This window comes from Podarcis liolepis (assembly GCF_965112155.1).
Source record: "Podarcis liolepis genome assembly, chromosome: 11".
NCBI lineage: Eukaryota > Metazoa > Chordata > Lepidosauria > Squamata > Lacertidae > Podarcis > Podarcis liolepis.
Window position 1 is genome coordinate 43,151,367 of NC_139565.1, and position 18,712 is coordinate 43,170,078.

Consider the following 18,712-nt stretch of genomic DNA (forward strand, 5'->3'; position numbering starts at 1 on the left):
TTTGCCTCAGACAGCATAACTGGGAAACAAAATATGAATGTATTACATTTATCTGACCGATCTTGAAATATATAGGAAAGTTCCTGCTAAGATTGATCAAAGTAAACGATAAACCGGATTATATTGCTGCATCATCACAACAATCCTGTGATGTTGATAAGGTTGTGAGAGTTATTTGCCCCAGATCTATCAAGGTTCAACACTCAGATCTATCAAGGTTCAACACTGGATTGCAATTTATGTTCATATAAAATTAACAGCTGCATGAGCTCCTTGTGCAATTTTCTATTCTTATTTTGGATGTGGTATTTTGCAAATTTTGATGTTGGTTTCATTTATTAGCTTTAAGTAGGCTAAACTGTTTTGTTGCATATACCATATGGAAAAGGCCTTTGGAAAACTTTTAAGAGATTGCAAAATGTGACATGTTTCCCTTTCACCAGCTGAAGCTTCCAGTTTTCTCGTCTGGATAAGCCATTGGTGATGAACCCTGTTTTTTTAATGAACCAGTCCTTGAAATGATTGAGATCTGTAATGTAGTTTGGAATGCAACAAATGAAGTTCATATATTTTGTTCACACTTGATGTTAACAATTATTATCACTAAAGATTGACTTTCTAGATAAATTAAGGCACTGCATTCCATTTTTAGAGAGTTGCACTGAAACTCATTTGCAGCTACATATGTATACTATTTTGTTCTTATTGTTATGGTAGCTAATTGTTTGTTGCTGACAAGCTGTGGAGCTTGGTCAGTGCTTTACATATATTGAGGATTTGCCTTTGCCCCTTTAGTTTTATTTACTTGTTGTTTTTGGAACTGAGGCTCAGTGGCGTAGCGTGGGGGGTGCCAGGGGTGCCAGCCGCACCGGGCGCAACATCTGGGGGGGGCGCGCTCACTGCCTCCGGAGTCGCCGAAGAGCCTCCGGCGCAGGCTGTAGCAGAGCCCCACGTCTCGTGGAGCCGGCGAGCTGTGCGCGCGCCCGGGCTGAAGGCGTCCGGCAGGCAGTGGCTCTCAGCCCCGTGCGTCAGGGCCGCGGAGGACGCGCCAGGCAGCCCCTCCTCACAGCCCCGCCTCCGCTGCTGCTGCTGCTGCTGCTGGGCCATGTTGCATTTTCTTCGCCTCTCTGCCCCCCTCCTCCGGGCAAGCGGCGTGGTTTGGGCGGCAGCGCCAGTGGCAACTCACCTCAGATCGGCAGGTTAGGGGTTTGGGGGGGGCGCAAATTACTTGCCTTGCCCCGGGTTAGGGGGCGCAAATTACTTGCCTTGCCCCGGGTGCTGACAACTCACGCTACGCCGCTGCTGAGGCTGATTAAAAAACAGTGTCAAGAGTCTGAGGGGAAAGAACAGATCAGGGTTCTGGTTGTTGTTACCTTCAAGTTTTAATTCTCTTATGACAGAAACCAGTCTAAAAATATAAGAAATGTATCATTTTTCTGCATGAACACAAGATAGACTGCGAAGTAAGGTCTCTAGCACTGGTAATAATTGCTTTCTCCTTTTTCTTATACAAAAATTGCCTTTTAATAGGAATTGCAAAGTAGTATGCTTAAAAATACAAGGTTGTTTGGTAAACAACATGCATCTTAAATTGAGGAGGTGTAAGCACAGTCGACGCTGTGGGTTAAACCACAGAGCCTAGGGCTTGCCGATTGGAAGGTTGGTGGTTTGAATCCCCGTGACGGGGTGAGCTCCCGTTGCTCGGTCCCTGCTCCTGCCAACCTAGCAGTTCGAAAGCACATCAAAGTGCAAGTAGATAAATAGGTACCGCTCCGGCGGGAAGGTAAATGGTGTTTTTCGTGTGCTGCTCTGGTTTGCCAGAAGCAGCTTAGTCATGCTGGCCACATGACCCGGAAGCTGTACGCCAGCTCCCTCGGCCAGTAAAGCGAGATGAGCGCCGCAACCCCCGAGTCATCCACGACTGGACCTAACGGTCAGGAGTCCCTTTACCTTTACCTTTAAGCTATGATTTACATATATTGTAGGAACCGAAGGAAGGAAGGAAGAAAAAGAGAAAGATAGAAAGAAATTACTAATTTTAATGTAGAGGATTGTATCACGCAACATACAAAACTAGTCTGATAGCTTGCTTCATTGATCCAGCAGAGGGAGCAATTTGCCTGAATAAATTGCTTTTCAGACATTAAGCTAAAGAAACATCACATCATAGGTGTACTTTTTAAGTGACAGGTTGCAACCTGGCATGTTTCTCTATTCTATAGAGAGGCTTGCTTATGAGGGAAGTTTATGGTTTCAGCATAATGTCAAAACCACAACAACCTATAAGAGGTTGAAAGAAACACTGTAGTACTTGTGACAAAAACACTTGTTTTCCGTTTTGGAACTCTTCACCCCATTTTGCTGAGCTTTTCTACTTTGCAGGAGAGCTCTTGGTACTCTTTTTAGAAGGTCTTGGTAGTGTTTGTAGTTCTTCGTGTCTAACGGAATTACCAGTTGGAACAGATGCACACATCTGTCTGTTAGGGTCATAACACTGCTCTGTGATCAAGAAAAAAATCAGCATTATGCAGCTAGTAGCAGTGTTGATACTTAATTACTAGAGTCACCTGGAGTAGAGAATAGTTTATGATTAGACGGCTAGGAGTAAGCTAGCTTTTTAATGGTTGAGATCCCCAAGGGAAAGAACAGATTTAGTCGCTGCCCTCATAATATCCCCCTGCACTTTGAATCCCTTTACTTTCTCCTCCATAAATGAATGGTTGCATTCATTCCCAGGAGTATGATGTAATATGGCAGAGGATATTTTGAGGGGGACACCTTACATTTCAGTGGTAAGCAAGGGGAATATAATAGCAGGTCGTGGCAATGTTTGGGAGACGGTGCATAGAGAAGATCTGGGGAGGTGTAAGACAAGGCAAGGACCCCCCTAGTTTCAACAGACTCTCTTTCCTATGAAATTTCACAGACTTGAGTATTTGAATATATAAAAACGAGTTCTCTCCATCCTACCCCACTCTCCCAAACCAATGAACAAGAAGCTGTCCAGAACAGGGCTATGCAGTTAAGAACACAACTTGATTTTTGATGTCTGGGGTCTTTAGGGCAGAGGGCAGAGCTGATGCACATATATCAATTTATGATGGACTTGCACTGCTCATACATGTAAGTTCATTGCACCATCCACATAACATTGTCCTCATCAAAATGCCACCCCAGATTTACCATTTTGTTTTGGAAAGCGATTCCACTTAACTTCCTACTTTAGTTGTGAGTTGCCTTTTACTCCTATCCGAAAGAATAAAGTGCTGCATTTTGAGTACATTGTTGCACTGAGGGCAATGTCTGCCCTGCACAACTACCCCAGAAGACCAAAACCTGTGAAGACTTGCTCCTGCCCAATCCTCCTTTTTACTTGTTTTAACAGATGGCAGATTGGTACATTATCTGGTCAATTTAATAACAGAGTGAGATCATTTTCTCAATATGACAGCTAGTGAAATTGTTAGGTTAACTACAACCCTGACATTTCAAATATTGTACATGTGTAATCCAGGGCACTGTGTTTAGTAGAAAAACCCCTCTGAAAATAGGACATTTGCTAGCTCTCAAAATGAGTTCAAAGTGTCATGGATAAGGTACTTCAAAGATACGCAACAAGTTGAAATGTGGTACACATGTAGTGCAAAGCACAGCAGAAAAGTCTCTCAAAACATGACATTTGTGCACCTAACAGTCAAAATATTGATAATGATTCCTCTTAATAGAAACTACCATTCCAACATTCCAAGCAGCACATGTGATGGAATGATTAGAATGGCTTGGATTTGGGGGCAAGTTCTAGTAGCAATCAGAAAGAGTTGTACCGGTTGGATACAGGGTCTTGCACATTTCAGGGGAACCATTGAACCCAATGAGACTTCTGAGTAGACATGGATAGTATTACGGTACCAGTTCCCACTGAAATCTATCAATCTTACTAACTTTTCAAGCTGACTTCAGTAGAACCTAACTGCAACTTAGTCTGGATCCAGACTTGTGCTTGCAGGAAGCATGTATAACATTCTATTGAGTAATGCCACAATCTACAGCATATCAAAACAAAAAGAATCAGCATGGGACTATGTATTAGAGAGCAAGACATTGCTGACTGCATAATCATCCATTTGCTTTATTTCAGCCATGTGTTCCTGTGCTACTATTAAAGTTAAAATTAGAAGGAACTTTGTGAGGGCCTAATACACCAGTATTAGGTCTGTATAGTTAAAGCTGTGGTTTTCCCAGAAATGATGTATGGAAGTGAGAGCTAGACCATAAAGAAGGCTGATCGACGAAGAATTGATGCTTTTGAATTATGGTGCTGGAGGAGACTCTTGAGAGTCCCATGGACTGCAAGAAGATCAAACCTATCTGTCAGGGGTTCAGGAGCAGAGGCGAGGGCAAGGGAGGAAACAGAGAGCGAGGGGGAGGAGTCCGAAGAAAAGATGAGTGATGACGACGACCCGAGATCTCCGAGTCTTTCCAGTGAATCAGAAGATTCACAGAAAGGAGCGCCAGTGGCCAGAGCAAGGGGGGAGCCTAGGGGGACACCCCAGGAAGAAGGGTCCAGAGGGGGTTCAGAGAGCAGCAGCTGGAAATCGGGGCCAGCGTCACCAACAGAGCGCAGTGGAGAGGAAGGGCGCCAGGTATCGAGCTCTGGCAGCTCGCAGCAGGGGGGAGGGCATGAGTCAGGAGTGGCCACACCTCCATCGGGGAGCGAAGAAACGGTCAAGCGGAAAGTGGAAGGTTGGGCGCGCGCGCCAAGTTCAAATGCACAGGAAGGTGGCGCAGTAAGCAGCCCGGAAAGGGAGCCAGGTCCTAAAGCCCGACGCAAGGAGACAGAAGGGTCCGGGGGGTCAGCGTCAGAAGAGTCCAGGAAGGAAGAGACCACGGGGGGCAGAGGGACCCAGAGAAGAACGGTCAGGCGGAAAAGGTGGAGTAAGGCTAGGGTATTAAGTTGGTGTACAGGGGGCGGAGACTCAGACGGAGCTTCGCCGGTCTAGCTTATAAGACGTAGAGCTGCACGCGGCAGCTTGAAAATGGAAACTGTAACTCAATAAAGACTTTTATAAAGTGAACGCTGGCTAGCGTGATCCTCTGTGAGCTAGGATCTGGGAGCAGCTCTGACACTATTCATTCTTAAGGAAATCAGCCCTGAGTGCTCACTAGAAGGACAGATCCTGAAGCTGAGGCTCCAATACTTTGGCCACCTCATGAGAAGATAACTCTCTGGAAAAGACCCTGATGTTGGGAAAGATTGAGGGCACAAGGAGAAGGGGACGACAGAGGACGAGATGGTTGGACAGTGTTCTCAAAGCTACTAACATGAGTTTGACCAAACTGCAGGTGTCAGTGGAAGACAGAAGTGCCTGGCGTGCTCTGGTCCATGGGGTCATGAAGAGTCGGACATGACTAAATGACTAAACAACAACAATACACCAGTAACATATAAGCTGCCTGGAAATGCTTTGATGTGGCAGTACGGCTTACATGTAGCAGTGACTCTATCCTGGGGGGCACCTGAAATATAGAGGCACTTTCCTGAATTGCCTGGTATCTTTGTGTCACCACTGCACATTCCTTGTAGAATTTCCATGCCATTTTTGGGACCCAATTTGCTAACCAACTATTTTAACAACGGCTGTCAACCAGTGAAAGTTTAAAATGGACTAATTAAGTATATTAAATCTAAAAACAAATAACACAAGTACATTGTCTTGGGAGAGACATTCCCTTCTGTGTAAGGGGGTGGGGAGATGCCTCTTCTAAGGTGGAATTTTCCATCAGCCGGATTTTTAAAAAGGTCATCCGATTAACAGACAGCACACCTTTTTAGTGGATCAAAAAGTTTATCCCCCTCGTGTAAAGCACTTCAGGTCTATTCTTAATGCAACTTTAGTAAGCCATCTTGAACTTTTAAATGGAAAAGTTGGCTTCAGGGTGGCCTGGAATAGACATCTAAGCCTATCTTATAGCCACCGCTTAGCAACTTTTCTGGTGGCTTTCATGTGGCAGATGGACCCTCGGTGCGTGTACCAGTTCGTCTGAATGAACAAACTGAGAATATAGCTTGTATCGTGGAGTGGAGATACTTGGCAGTTAGGTTCTATGGCTGTGAGGGAAGATGGCGTCGTCCTTGTCACCCTTTTTTCTTTTCTTTTTTTTGCTCGCAAGCATTTGTGAAGGGACCTTCTCGTTTTTGCAGGCCAGGAAATCGCACCCGCTTGGCTTGGGGGGGGGGGGAAAGCCAAGCCAAACGAGGGAAGCTGCTAAATAAACGAATTAAAAACACAAACGAGCCGGTTTTGAAGTGTATTATTGAATGTCTGTGCTTAAATCGTGACTATTTCGATGCCCATTCGAATGGGGAGATCAGACGAGGCCCCGGTGGGGGGTGGAAATAAATATCACAACAAAATGGCAGGCGCCTCCCCCACGGGGGACGGCGACCCCACGGGGAAGTTTATTTGGAGGAAAGAGGAGCTTCGCGAGGGTTGGAAGAAAGGCCCTCCTGGGTTCCCTCGGCGCTTGACGGGCGCCCCACACTCTTCCCCCGCCTCCAGGCTTGCAGCAGTTAGTTACACAAGCGGGAAAAAGGCGCCCCGCCGCCGAGGAACCGAGAGCGGTTCTTTCGCCGGGAAAGCCGTCGAAGCGGAGGGCCGGGAAGGCGCTGCCCTCGGCGGGCGGGACCAGGGGCGGGGCGTCGCTCCCCAACATATAGCCGGCCCCGCGCGCCTCCTGCTCCTCGGCGCTGCCCGGGAGGCGGCAATAAGTGCGGCAGCAGCAGCCGGAGCGGCAGCATGGTGACGACCCTCCCTAGCGAGGCTCCGGGCAGGCGGCGGAGCCCTCCGCTCAAGCGGCAGCGGGCGGAGGACGTGACCCCCGAGGAGCGCCCCGAGGCCCCCGGCGCCGTCGAGGCCGGCCTCGGGCTTCGCGCGCCGGTCAAGAAGAGCAAGGCCCCCCCGGTGGGGCTCCTCTCCGGCCGGGCCGGGTCCCCGGGTCGCCGCCGTTGCGAGCCCATGCGAGCCCTGGAGAGGCAGACCTTCCGCGACTACGGGCAGAGCTGGTACCGCTTCCGAAAGGAGCTGGAGGGCAAGTTCCACCCGCTCGACCCGCTGGCCCAGCAGCCGCAAGTAAGCGGAGGGTGGGTGGAGGTGGCGGGGTTTTGCTTTTTTCACACACACACCCCCTGAATGAAATACACAAAAGGGAATCGCGGGCAACTTTTGGCGAGGTTAGAAAGTGAGCATCTATTCATGTATTTTGTACACTCTTGTTCTCAACTCTTTCTGACACGGAATCCTGCAAACGTGGGAGCAGAATTGTGTCCGCTCTGACTGGGCAAAGTCCCAGCTCCCGTGTACAGTCTTCTTGAGTACACTTAGTGCACAGGTAAGATATTTCACAGGTTTTGGGGCAGAGACAAGAGGTGCGCTCCGGCTCTTCCCCATTATTCACATTCTGTGTGATGTATGAAGAGTCCTAGATTTCTTCTTTCTTTTCCTTCCATTGTGTCCCCCGCTCCCTAACTTTTTTGTGTAGGAAGCTGTATGAAACTGGGTAGATCGGCAAAACAGATACACGTGTTTCAGTGTTTATACATACACATGCTAGAGAAAGCTGCTTTCCAGCTGATCCTCACACAAATACCATGGGCGCAGGGGGGCAGCTGCCCCACCCCCCTAAATCAAGTAAATCAATAAAAATAACTAACTGAGGTTCTTCCCCCCTTAACATAAATCCTGGCTACACCAATAGATGTGGTCGTCACACAAGATGGTCAGTTTTCATGTGTTTTCTGTGCAGGGGCGCCGACTTATAAAAAATATTGGGGGAGCCCGCGAAAGCTCATGAATAATAAATAAGCTCATGAATATGCAGATAAAGTGGCGCCGCCTCCTCGTGAGCGAATAGGGGAGAGCGTGCTGCGCCTATTAATCAGCTCCGAAGGAAATTGGGTGGAGCTTTTGCTCGGGAGGGAGGGCAGGAGGCATGCAGCCCGACCCTGTGCATTTGGGGCTGGGGGAGGGGCGGCGGTGGCGCTCTGCTGGAGGGGTGCCCGAGATTATTGGGGGGGCAGAGCCCCCCCAAACGAATTTTTGAGGGGGCTCGGGCCCCCTCAGGCCCCATGGAGTCGGCGCCTATGTTTCTGTGCAGAAAACAGATCCCTGAAGGCTTTCTCTTTTGTCGTTATGAGCTCTTCAAGACAAAAAGCAAAGTGAAAGCACTTACAGTGGTACCTTGGGTTACATACGCTTCAGGTTACATACGCTTCAGGTTACATACACTTCAGGTTACAGACTCCGCTAACCCAGAAATAGTGCTTCAGGTTAAGCACTTTGCTTCAGGATGAGAACAGAAATTGTGCTCCGGCGGCGTGGCAGCAGCAGGAGGCCCCATTGGCTAAAGTGGTGCTTCAGGTTAAGAACAGTTTCAGGTTATGTACGGACCTCCGTAATGAATTAAGTACTTAACCTGAGGTACCACTGTAATAACATTTGTAGGTGAGAAAAAAAGATCCCTTCACTCCTGATTTAGCAACGCATCAGCTACAAGATCTTAGGCAAATTTGGGGTGACAGAACCACATGATAAGATAAAGCTTAATGCTCCTGATAGGCTGACCCTGAGAGACATTGGGAAGTTATGATCAGAGGCTACTGGGCAGAGCTGTCAGTGGAGTGGAACCTGAACTTATAAGAGGTTGGACATTTAGAGGGAGTCTCAGAGAGTACCAGCTATACACCATGCTCTGATTTGTATCTAGAAAATGCATTCTGGAATATATCTTTCATTTTCCACATCCAACATCACCATCTTTGTTACACATACTGTATTTTTTTTGCAAGTCTTTGACATTTTTGGCAACTGCAAAGAATAGCATAATTATCTGCATATAGTTGTCTGGCATACTGTGCTTGTGCTCTGCAATCTCATTCTACCTCTGGCACGTTGCTTTCCTGTGAGCATCTTAAGCTGATGCTTAACATTTGTAAAGCATCCCACATGCTGCTAATAATAATAATAATAATAATAATAATAATAATAATAATAATAAAATTTATTATTTATACCCCGCCCATCTGGCTGGGCTTCCAGCTTCCAAAAAAATATTAAAATACTGTGATACATCAAACATTAAAAAGTGCTAAACAGGGCTGCCTTCAGATGTCTTCTAAAAGTCTGGTAGTTGTTGTTCTCTTTGACATCTGATGGGAGGGCGTTCCACAGGGAGGGCGCCACTACCGAGAAGGCCCTCTGCCTGGTTCCCTGTAACTTGCTGAGTGGCTTTATAACCTCATGAAAGCATTTTCACACACATACTTTTTCACACTTTACTGGATTTTCCTATACCTTTCACACACAATTTTAACTACAAAGGAGGGTTAGGGGGAAAGTGTGCACCATGAAATGTGTGTGTCTTTTGTTGCACGTAATTGTTTGGTAGGTATTGTACCAAAATAGATGTTTGTACACCCATCATGTGAGCTGTGCAATGGAGTGGTGACAATAAAGGGCAACTAGGATCCCATATATAATATGGTGTAATTAAATATTAAATACTACCAATGTTAAATGACAACATTGGTTGCGGATTATAAATCACTCATAATAACTAGGGAAATGAAGTTCACAACAACTGCAAGCAAGAGATCATGGAATAGAAGTGGGCTTAAAAAATAAAAGTGCATCTGAACACTTGGAGATGGTATGCAGAGAGATGAACCTAGGAAACCACCCAAATTGTTGAGCTTCTTTTTAGAAACCTACCCAAATTGTTGAGCTTTTTTGGGGAAACCTCCCCCCAAAATAAGCTTTTGGAGCTGTTTCTGCTGCTTTCCCCATCGCGTTGCCATACATCCTGGTTTTCCCTGACATTTTGCCGCTTCGGCAAAATCCCCCCCCCCTGAAAACCAGGACACGTCAGGAATTTTCCTGACATATGGCAAGCCTAGATGAACCCCATTACTACTTTTCACCCTCTACCCCAATATGTGCATCATTGTTTCTATGGGAGATACTGAAGAAAGAGTAGTACATCTCCGTACATGCCTCCCCTGAGAATATATTTTCCCATTGTTGTGTGCAGCAGTCTGCTTCCATTTGTGAAAAGGTTGTATGTCTACTTTCAGCATATATGCAGTCCTTTATTTATAACTCCTCTATTTGTGCATGTGGGACATAAGCTTTATGTTGTAGCCTTGTGCATGATGGTTTCTGCAGCCACCACAAAAATTGCAAACATCTTGCTGCCTTAAAACAAAGTAAAAATAAACTCCATCATGAAACCAGGCAGCTCTTTTGATAATCTAGTTTCTTTGATTTCTGTCACTGGTGTTCATAAAAATCATTACACATGGGAGAATAATTTTGTTATTTCAGTTGAAACTAATACATAGTACTTATTTACAAGGCAGGAGTAAGGAATTCAGTAAATGTCCTAAAACTTTGATGTAATATTTTGGTTCTCATTAATAAGAGTCTATAATACAGTAAATGGTTGCCTCTTTATCTCATTATTGCCTCTTTTCCCATCATAACCTTTTCTCTTCTCTGCTTCCCAGATAACTGCAGAGGCTCGATGCAAACTGATCAGCTGGCTAATTCCAGTGCATAAACACTTTGGCTTCTCTTTTGAGTCCTTATGCCTGGCAGTAAACACTCTAGACCGCTTCCTTACCACCACCCCAGTGGCTGCTGACTGCTTCCAACTCCTAGGGGTCACCTCCCTCTTCATCTCTTGCAAACAGGTACAAGGACTTAGAGGCTCTCCCCTTTGTTTTTTATTATTATGATTAATTCAGTTTATATACTTCCCTTTATTAAAATATCTCAGGACCACGTACAACATTAGAAACACATTACAAAACATCAATGATAAAAACTTAATAAAAAACATACCAACAGATTGCCTAATAGTAAAATAATCATAATAATAATAACAATAACAGCCCTCTCCTTTGTTTAGGTAGTATGGTTTGTTATTGCTATTGAATACATACTATAAGAACAGCTTATAACAGAAGGGATCTCTGAACCATAGTGATTTAAGAGGCTCCAATAAGTTACATGAGGTTCCTGACTACAGTTGGGTCACTTGTAGGTTGCATGGCTTTGTACTCTGATACTAAAGATGTGTTCATAAATTCAAATATCTCAACCCATTTCCATCCTAACAGATTCATTTTTATATGAAAGAATGTAAATAATATGGCAGACATGTAGCTCGGACTCTTAGGGCCTTTCCAGAAGGTATTTCACTGCTAACAGCTTGCTATCCCTTGGATCCTAAGATCAGATAAGCTAACTTAAGGAAGTTAAGTTTCCTGTTCCCTCCTTCCTACTTGCAGCCATCTGTGCCCCTCAAAAAGCCTATTGGAAAGATCAGGAGTCCTCCTGCACAATGTGAGAAGGAACATGTGGGGAGGGTGGGGGTAGATCACCTAAACTCATGCTTGGATCATAAGATATCATAAGGACATTTATAGAAGGAAAGTTTCCCACCTCCTCCTTCCATAAGCAGCCCCTCAAACTCCCATCTCAATCTAGTTCAGGAAAGACCCTTGACCCTCCAAGAGGGGTTTTTATGTGGTCACAGGTAGTAGTAGTAGTAGTAGTAATAATAATAATAATAATAATAATAATAATAATAATAATAATAATAATTTATTCCCCGCCCATCTGGCTGGGCTTCCCCAGCCACTCTGGGCGGCTTCCAACCAAATATTAAAATACAGTAATACATCAAACATTAAAAGCTTCCCTAAACAGGGCTGCCTTCAGATGTCTTCTAAGTAGTTGTTGTTCTCTTTGACATCTGGTGGGAGGGCGTTCCACAGGGCAGGCGCCACTGCCGAGAAGGCCCTCTGCCTGGTTCCCTGTAACTTGGATTCTCGCAGTGAGGGAACTGCCAGAAGGCCCTCAGTGCTGGACCTCAGTGTCCGGGTAGAACGATGGGGGTGGAGACGCTCCTTCGGATATATTGGACCAAGGCCATTTAGGGCTTTAAAGGTCAGCACCATCACTTTGAATTGTGCTTGGAAATGTACTGGGAGCCAATGTAGGTCTTTCAAGACCAGTGTTATGTGGTCTCGGCGGCCACTCCCAGTCAACAGTCTAGCTGCTGCATTCTGGATTAGTTGTAGTTTCCGGGCCATCTTCAAAGGTAGCCCCACGTAGAGCGCAGTTGGGAGGAGAGAACAGGAACTTTTAGTTCTGTAAAGTTAAACTAGCTTAACTTAGGATCTAAACCACTGTGTTCACCACATTTCTCCCAAACAGGGAAGGTGTGCACAGCAGTTGTAGAGATGAGCAACAACCTTAAACAATATAATTGTGCACAGTCAAATTGAGGCCATTTAATTCTCTTGTTTTGAATCAGGAGTAGGAAGCTTTTTCTGTTAAGCACCATTTTTCCTCAGGAGTAATCTGTTGGCGGGGAGGGGTAGGCCAGAGGTCCATGGGGCTGGTGGCTGTAATAGGAGAGTTAGAATCAAAAGTAGCTAGGATGCTCCTTTCTTTATTTCTGCTTCTGCCACCCCTCTGAGCATGTGTGTGCTTTCTCTGTCCACATTCCCTTTCTCCCTGTTTCTTCCTTCCTCATCAGGCACATTAAATTAGGCCACAAGGTTCCCGACTCCTAATTTGGCTAGAAGAGAATTAAGCTTATGTGAAACTCCCACCAGGCTGGAGGTGGGCAGTATATTAAAAATGTTCCTGTTTAGTTGCATTGCATCTGATCTTGACTAAATTACAGGTGATAATGAGAAGTGCTTTACCTTTGGGAATGTAATAGCAGTAACGCATTTGTACCTGTTCTGAAATACCCACAGGCATTGTTTTCTTTCATATTTTGTGCTAATGGTGTGCACTCTTTCCTTTGTTTGTCTGCCTTTCAGGTGGAAGTGCACCCACCCAAGGCGAAACAGCTCCTCGCTCTTTGCTGTGACACTTTCTCTCGCCAGCAGCTCTGCAACCTGGAGTGCATCATTTTGAACAAACTCCACTTCAACCTGGCAGCCCCCACCATCAGCTTCTTCCTGGAACACTTCACTCATATGCGGATGGAGGCTTGTGAAGTTGATGCCTGGGAGGCCAAGAATGCCAAAGCTCTGGCCAAAGGTGTGGCTGAACTTAGCCTGGCCGACTATGCTTTTAACAAATACATGCCTTCCTTGCTGGCTGTTTGTTGCTTGGGCCTGGCTGATCAGATGTTGCAGCATCAGAAACCGCTGGACTTGCAATTAAGTGACTATCCAGAGGGGGTTTTACAAGATTGCTTGGACAAGCTGCACTTACTGGTGTCTTTGAATGAGGACTCTCTGCCTCTGGTGCTACCCCCTGAGATTTCCGATCAGTGTCTGCACTTAGAAAAATGAGCCGACCAAACAAAAATACTTGAAGACCATGCATTTGGAAGTTTGTCCGATTTTTCAAATGCATGTACGGAAGGACCACTGATAGTTGCAATACCTCTCAAATAACAGTATTCTCTTCTTAACTTTTGTTCAATAGTCTCTTCAACGAGTTTTACATGATATTTATTTGTAATGGAAGCTATGTTGTTGGTTTAGAACGTAATTTACTAAGCAATGGCTTCTCTAATCTTTTAAATGTAATTTCAAATTCATATTTGCACAGTAAACTTGTCTTATATTGCACTTGCATTATTTTAAGTAACAAATTGAAGTTGTAAACAGTGTACATTATGCCTGCTTGTATTTATTGAGATGATAGTTCAGTGCTCAGCCATAGGAAAGACAACAGTACTGTAAAGGCATTTATCTAATAAAGCTTTTATCAGTAATTGTCTGTAATGGCATTGGCATGTCACCTTTTCTGTTTCCTTTTATGTGGATTGAGGGTTACAGGGAGGAAGAGTTCAGCAACACCTCCCTGCCTACCACACATCCCTCAACCCACCCACTATTTGACTGTGTTTGGTGCAACCAGCAGGTATTAAAAACGACTCAGTCCTATATTGTGTCCCTTACAGCACAATACTGTGCATGTTTACTTTGAAGTAAGTCCCCTGTGCCCAAGGAAGCTTACCATCTAGTAAATGTGTTTAGAATTGCAGTTTTGGAGTTAGACCCATGTCTTGGCATTAAATGTTGAAAATCAAGGATGTGGAATCTCAGGTCTGGGGGCCAAGTGCAGCCCACAAGCCCTGCTTTGCACTCTCCTGGCTTATCCCCCCCCCCCAGATTGAATGTGTCCTTGAACTCTGACAGTACTTCTCACTTTCCTGGATGGAGGACAGAGATGGGTGTGTGAGTGTGTGAAGAAACTAGACTATTGTACAAAGCTACAATTCATATTTACAGTGGTGCCTCGCAAGACAAAACTAAATCGTTCCGTGAGTTTTTTCGTCTAACGAATTTTTCGTCTTGCGAAGCACAATGTCGGAAAAGTTTTGGAAAAGCTTCAAAAATCACCAAAAACCTCAAAAAAGGCTACCACACCGCGTTCTATGATTTGCTCCTCGAAGTCAAGTCACAACTGTATTAACAGTGTTAAGAAAAAGGAAACAAACTTGCAATACGTTTTCGTCTTGCGAAGCCAGCCCATAGGGAAATTCGTCTTGCGAAGCAGCTCAAAAACCGCAAAACCCTTTCGTCTAGCGAGTTTTTCGTCTTGCGAGGCATTCGTCTTGCGGGGCACCACTGTATTGCTCTGCTCACTTTTGCCCTCTGGCCCTGTCTACCATTTTGTCCACAAGGGAGTGCTGAACATCTTCACCATGTTCTGCTTTCCCTCATTCATTCCCTCTCCTCAGCTGATTTTCCCCTACCCAGAGTTATTTCTGGCCTTGAAACCTAACTGGGAGACTCTACTACTGTGTTTTGGTGCCACCTCTGATCTAGAACAGATCCGGCTTCGTGATGTGGAGTCTGACCCTTGCACACTTGGTTCACCTTCCCTTTTGTGTGCCATGACAAAAAAATTTTTTTACAATAAAAAAGACTAATAATAATAATATTAAAATTTTATTTATACCCCACCCTTCCCGGTTCAAAAACTGGGCTCAGGGCAGCTAACAGCAAATTTAAAACGCTTAATTATAAAAGCAGCATAAAATACAGTATAAAAACATGAATAACTATAAAATTCAAAAATCAATTTAGGGGAAATAAGCATTAGATAATCCCCAGGGCTAGCTGGCTGAATTGGTCCTATTGGGCCAGCAAGGAGACCAGGGGAGAATTAGCTGTGGGGTCTCAGAGCGGGTGATCTTCATAAAGGGGGAGGGGAAGGGAAGGGAAAGGACGGGAAATAGAAGAGCAGGCTGAGTTCAAACTAAAGGCCAGGCGGAATAGCTCTGTCTTACAGGCCCAATGGAAGGAGGTTAAATCCTGAAGGGCCCTAGTCTCATGGGACAGAGCATTCCACCAGGTCGGAGCCATCACTGAAAAGGCCCTGGCCCTGGTGGAGGATAGTCCGACTTCCTTAGGGCCTGGGACCTCTAAACTATGGTTGTTCATGGACCTTAAGGTCCTCTGCGGGGCATACCAGAAGAGGCAGTCCCATAGATACGGGACTTGTTAGAAAATGTTGCTGTGTACCCCAACTCCAGTGAGGTGTGCTCCTGCTCAGGACTCTGTAGGTAGCCTGGAATGGGAACCTTGTTGCAGTGTGCAGAGCTATGCGGGCTCGTTGGGGAGGTGGATTTCCAATGCAGTCTTCCCACCCCCTGTAGGCTTTTGCTGTTCCATTGGATGAGATAGTAGGTGCCATGAAGATTCCCCTGCCTGAGACCCTGGAAAGCCAAAGAAGACAATACTGAGTATGATAAACAAATAATCTGACCTGGTAATAATAATAATAATAATAATAATTTATTATTTGTACCCCGCCCACCTGGCTGGGTTTCCCCAGCCACGCTGGGCGGCTTCCATAGAAACCAAAAAACACTAAAATATCATACATTAAAAACTTCCCTGAACAGGGCTGCCTTAAGATGTCTTCTGAATGTCAGGTAGTTGTTTATCGTTTTGACATCTGATGGGAGGGCGTTCCACAGGGCAGCTCCCTATGTTCCTGTAGTGCCACAGGAGTCAGGGTTGGCACTTCCACCCCGGAGCCTAAGTTTTTTATAGAGTAGAAACATACAGTAAAGTAGAGTAAGCAAGGCTTCTTTTTTCCTCCTGCCTCTGCAGGGAAGGTTCCCCCCACCCCTCAAATTCATATAAGGCCAGTGCTAGGGAGAAAGTTGTCCTGTCTGTCTGTCTGTCTGTCTGTCTGCCTGCCTGCCTGCCTGCCTGCCTGCCTGCCTGCCTGCCTGCCCACCTCTCCAAAGCAGGACCTGAGTTCAAATCCTATTGTCTTTCACCCAACGTAAAAAGACAAGACCTCATTTCTAGGAGTTCAGGGCAAGATAAGGCCAGCAGAAGAGAATCTGAATGATGCCAGTCCCAGTTGTGTTTTGGCTCTCATTGATTTGCACCAAAGTGCAGCTGCAACAGCCATAATAGGATTCGTTACACTTCTTCCACAGGTCTACATTCAATGAAAGAAACTACCATCACCGCTCCCCCCCTTTTTTTTTTACAAAAGGACACGGACCACCTGTTATGTAGTGCAAGGTTTCCTTGTAACAGATGCACCTGACAATCTTGGTGTATGGATGCCCTATGTCCCACCTTTAGCGATACCCATTTCAGCATACATTGACACACCCTGACGGATTCGTTTGCCATATGTCACAATATACAATGTGAGTGGCAGCTTGCAAAGAAAACCTCTGTGCATGACTTTCCGCTAGAGATGTTCTTGCACTACCGAGTTTTAAACTGCTCTCTCCATATTTAGGCTGTGCACACGTTACTGGCTTAAAGTACAGTGAGGACATTCTTTTTCTCAATTCCGATTTAAGACATTTTACGAGGAAACACATGGAAACACAGTATTTAATAAGAAATGACAGGGCAGATACAGATTGTGGCTAATGTGTGTACACCACTTCCTAAACTGGCAGCAGGAGTGCACTGGATTCAGAGTAAACAGTGGTACCTCGGGTTACATACGCTTCAGGTTACATACGCTTCAGGTTACAGACTCCACTAACCCAGAAATAGTGCTTCAGGTTAAGAACTTTGCTTCAGGATAAGAACAGAAATCGTGCTCCGGTGGCGTGGCAGCAGCAGGAGGCCCCCTTAGCTAAAGTGGTGCTTCAGGTTAAGAACAGTTTCAGCTTAAGAACAGACCTCCGGAATGAATTAAGTACTTAAGCCGAGGTACCACTGTACTGTATTTTGGCTCAAAGGAAACTTTGATCCATGCAGCTCCATGGAATCTAGCCCTGCAATACTTAATTTTAAAAATGAAAAGTCCTGGGGGCCCTAATCTTGCTGTAGCAACGCATCAAACCATTGGAGTGGGAAGGCCTTCCAACTAACCAAGATACAGAGTGGACTTGTATCTTACACCGAGGGGTTACATTCCCTGCACAAACAACCTTACTTTCTAGGGCTGGCGTGAGGTCTCATGGGGCCACCCGAGATCTTGCAATGGCCTCCAGTGCCTGGGAGAAAAGGTAAGCAAGGCGAAGAGCTTTCACACTCTTTCTGCCCTGATAAAACCAGATGTGGAAAGAGCTTTTAGGCTCTCTGCCTTTCATGCACTTAATTTGTGCCATTTCAACTGGCCAGGCACCAAGTGCATAAAGTTGGAGACTTCAACTCCCTTGACATCTGTTGGAACTCAAACTCAATAATTCAATTCTTCAATGGTCTTGCAGTCTGCCCTACCACCTTATCCTGCTGAACTGTGTAGATCAGGTAGCTGCAAGCCATCAAATCTCACCTAATCAAGCAATGCCCATGAGCACTTGAACCACCACAAAGAGATGCTCAGTGATGCTTAAGGCACTGGTCCTTAACTTGGGAATTGCTGGGCCCCTAAGACTTACATCTGAGCAAACCTGCCTAGTTCTGGGTTGGGCTGAGTTGGGAAAGGTTCAGCCAAGGGCAACCAAAATGATCTATGAGATGGAGAGAGTCCCTTAAGGAAGAAGAGTTGGCGTCCCGTCTTTCGTTAGCCCAAAAATGGAAAACGACCGAGGTCCCAACCAAAGAAGAATGGCAACTTAAACTATGGAAATATGCGCAGCTTGCAGATCTAATTTATAAAATAAGAGCACAAGAACATTCATTTAAAGAAGGTTGGAAAATGTTTATTGAATATATGGGGGGAATTTGTGTACACTTGAAAACGTTGGCAGCATTAAGATAAATTCAGCAGTGTAAATAAGTTTTGATGGAAGTAATAATGGAATACTGAATGGTTTAGTGTATATGAAATATACAGTGATTTATGCTATACAAAATGAACCATGGAAAGAGAAGAAGGGAAGTCATTGTTTGAGGTTGTTTAAATGTATATTCTCAATTGTAAAACAGAAAATTTAAGAAAAAATTATATTTTTTAAAAAGGAAGAAGGGTTGCAGAGTTTGGGACTTTTCAGTTAAGAAAAAAGGCATGCAAGAAGTGACATGATAGATGTTTATACAGTGGTGCCTCGCAAGACGAAATTAATTCGTTCCACAAGTCTCTTCGTCTTGCGAGTTTTTCGTCTTGCGATGCACGGTTTCCCATAGGAATGCATTGAAAATCAATTAATGCGTTCCTAGGGAAACCGCCTTCAGACCAGGTCCGGGGACAGTCTGCCCCCGGACCTCTTCTGAAGGCTGGGGGGGGGGGGACAAGGACTTTTC

The 18,712-nt window shown here is 45.2% G+C and overlaps 1 protein-coding gene across 1 annotated transcript; it reads left to right on the plus strand.

The window, feature by feature from the left end:
• Nucleotides 1-5,250: 5,250 nt before the first annotated feature.
• On the plus strand, nucleotides 5,251-13,813 carry CCNO (cyclin O). The gene is made up of 3 exons (XM_083466214.1): nucleotides 5,251-7,130; nucleotides 10,562-10,747; nucleotides 12,896-13,813. Exons 1-3 carry the CDS (start codon nucleotides 6,798-6,800, stop codon nucleotides 13,373-13,375), a joined length of 999 nt encoding a protein of 332 aa, XP_083322340.1. The 5' UTR covers nucleotides 5,251-6,797; the 3' UTR covers nucleotides 13,376-13,813.
• Nucleotides 13,814-18,712: the final 4,899 nt, after the last annotated feature.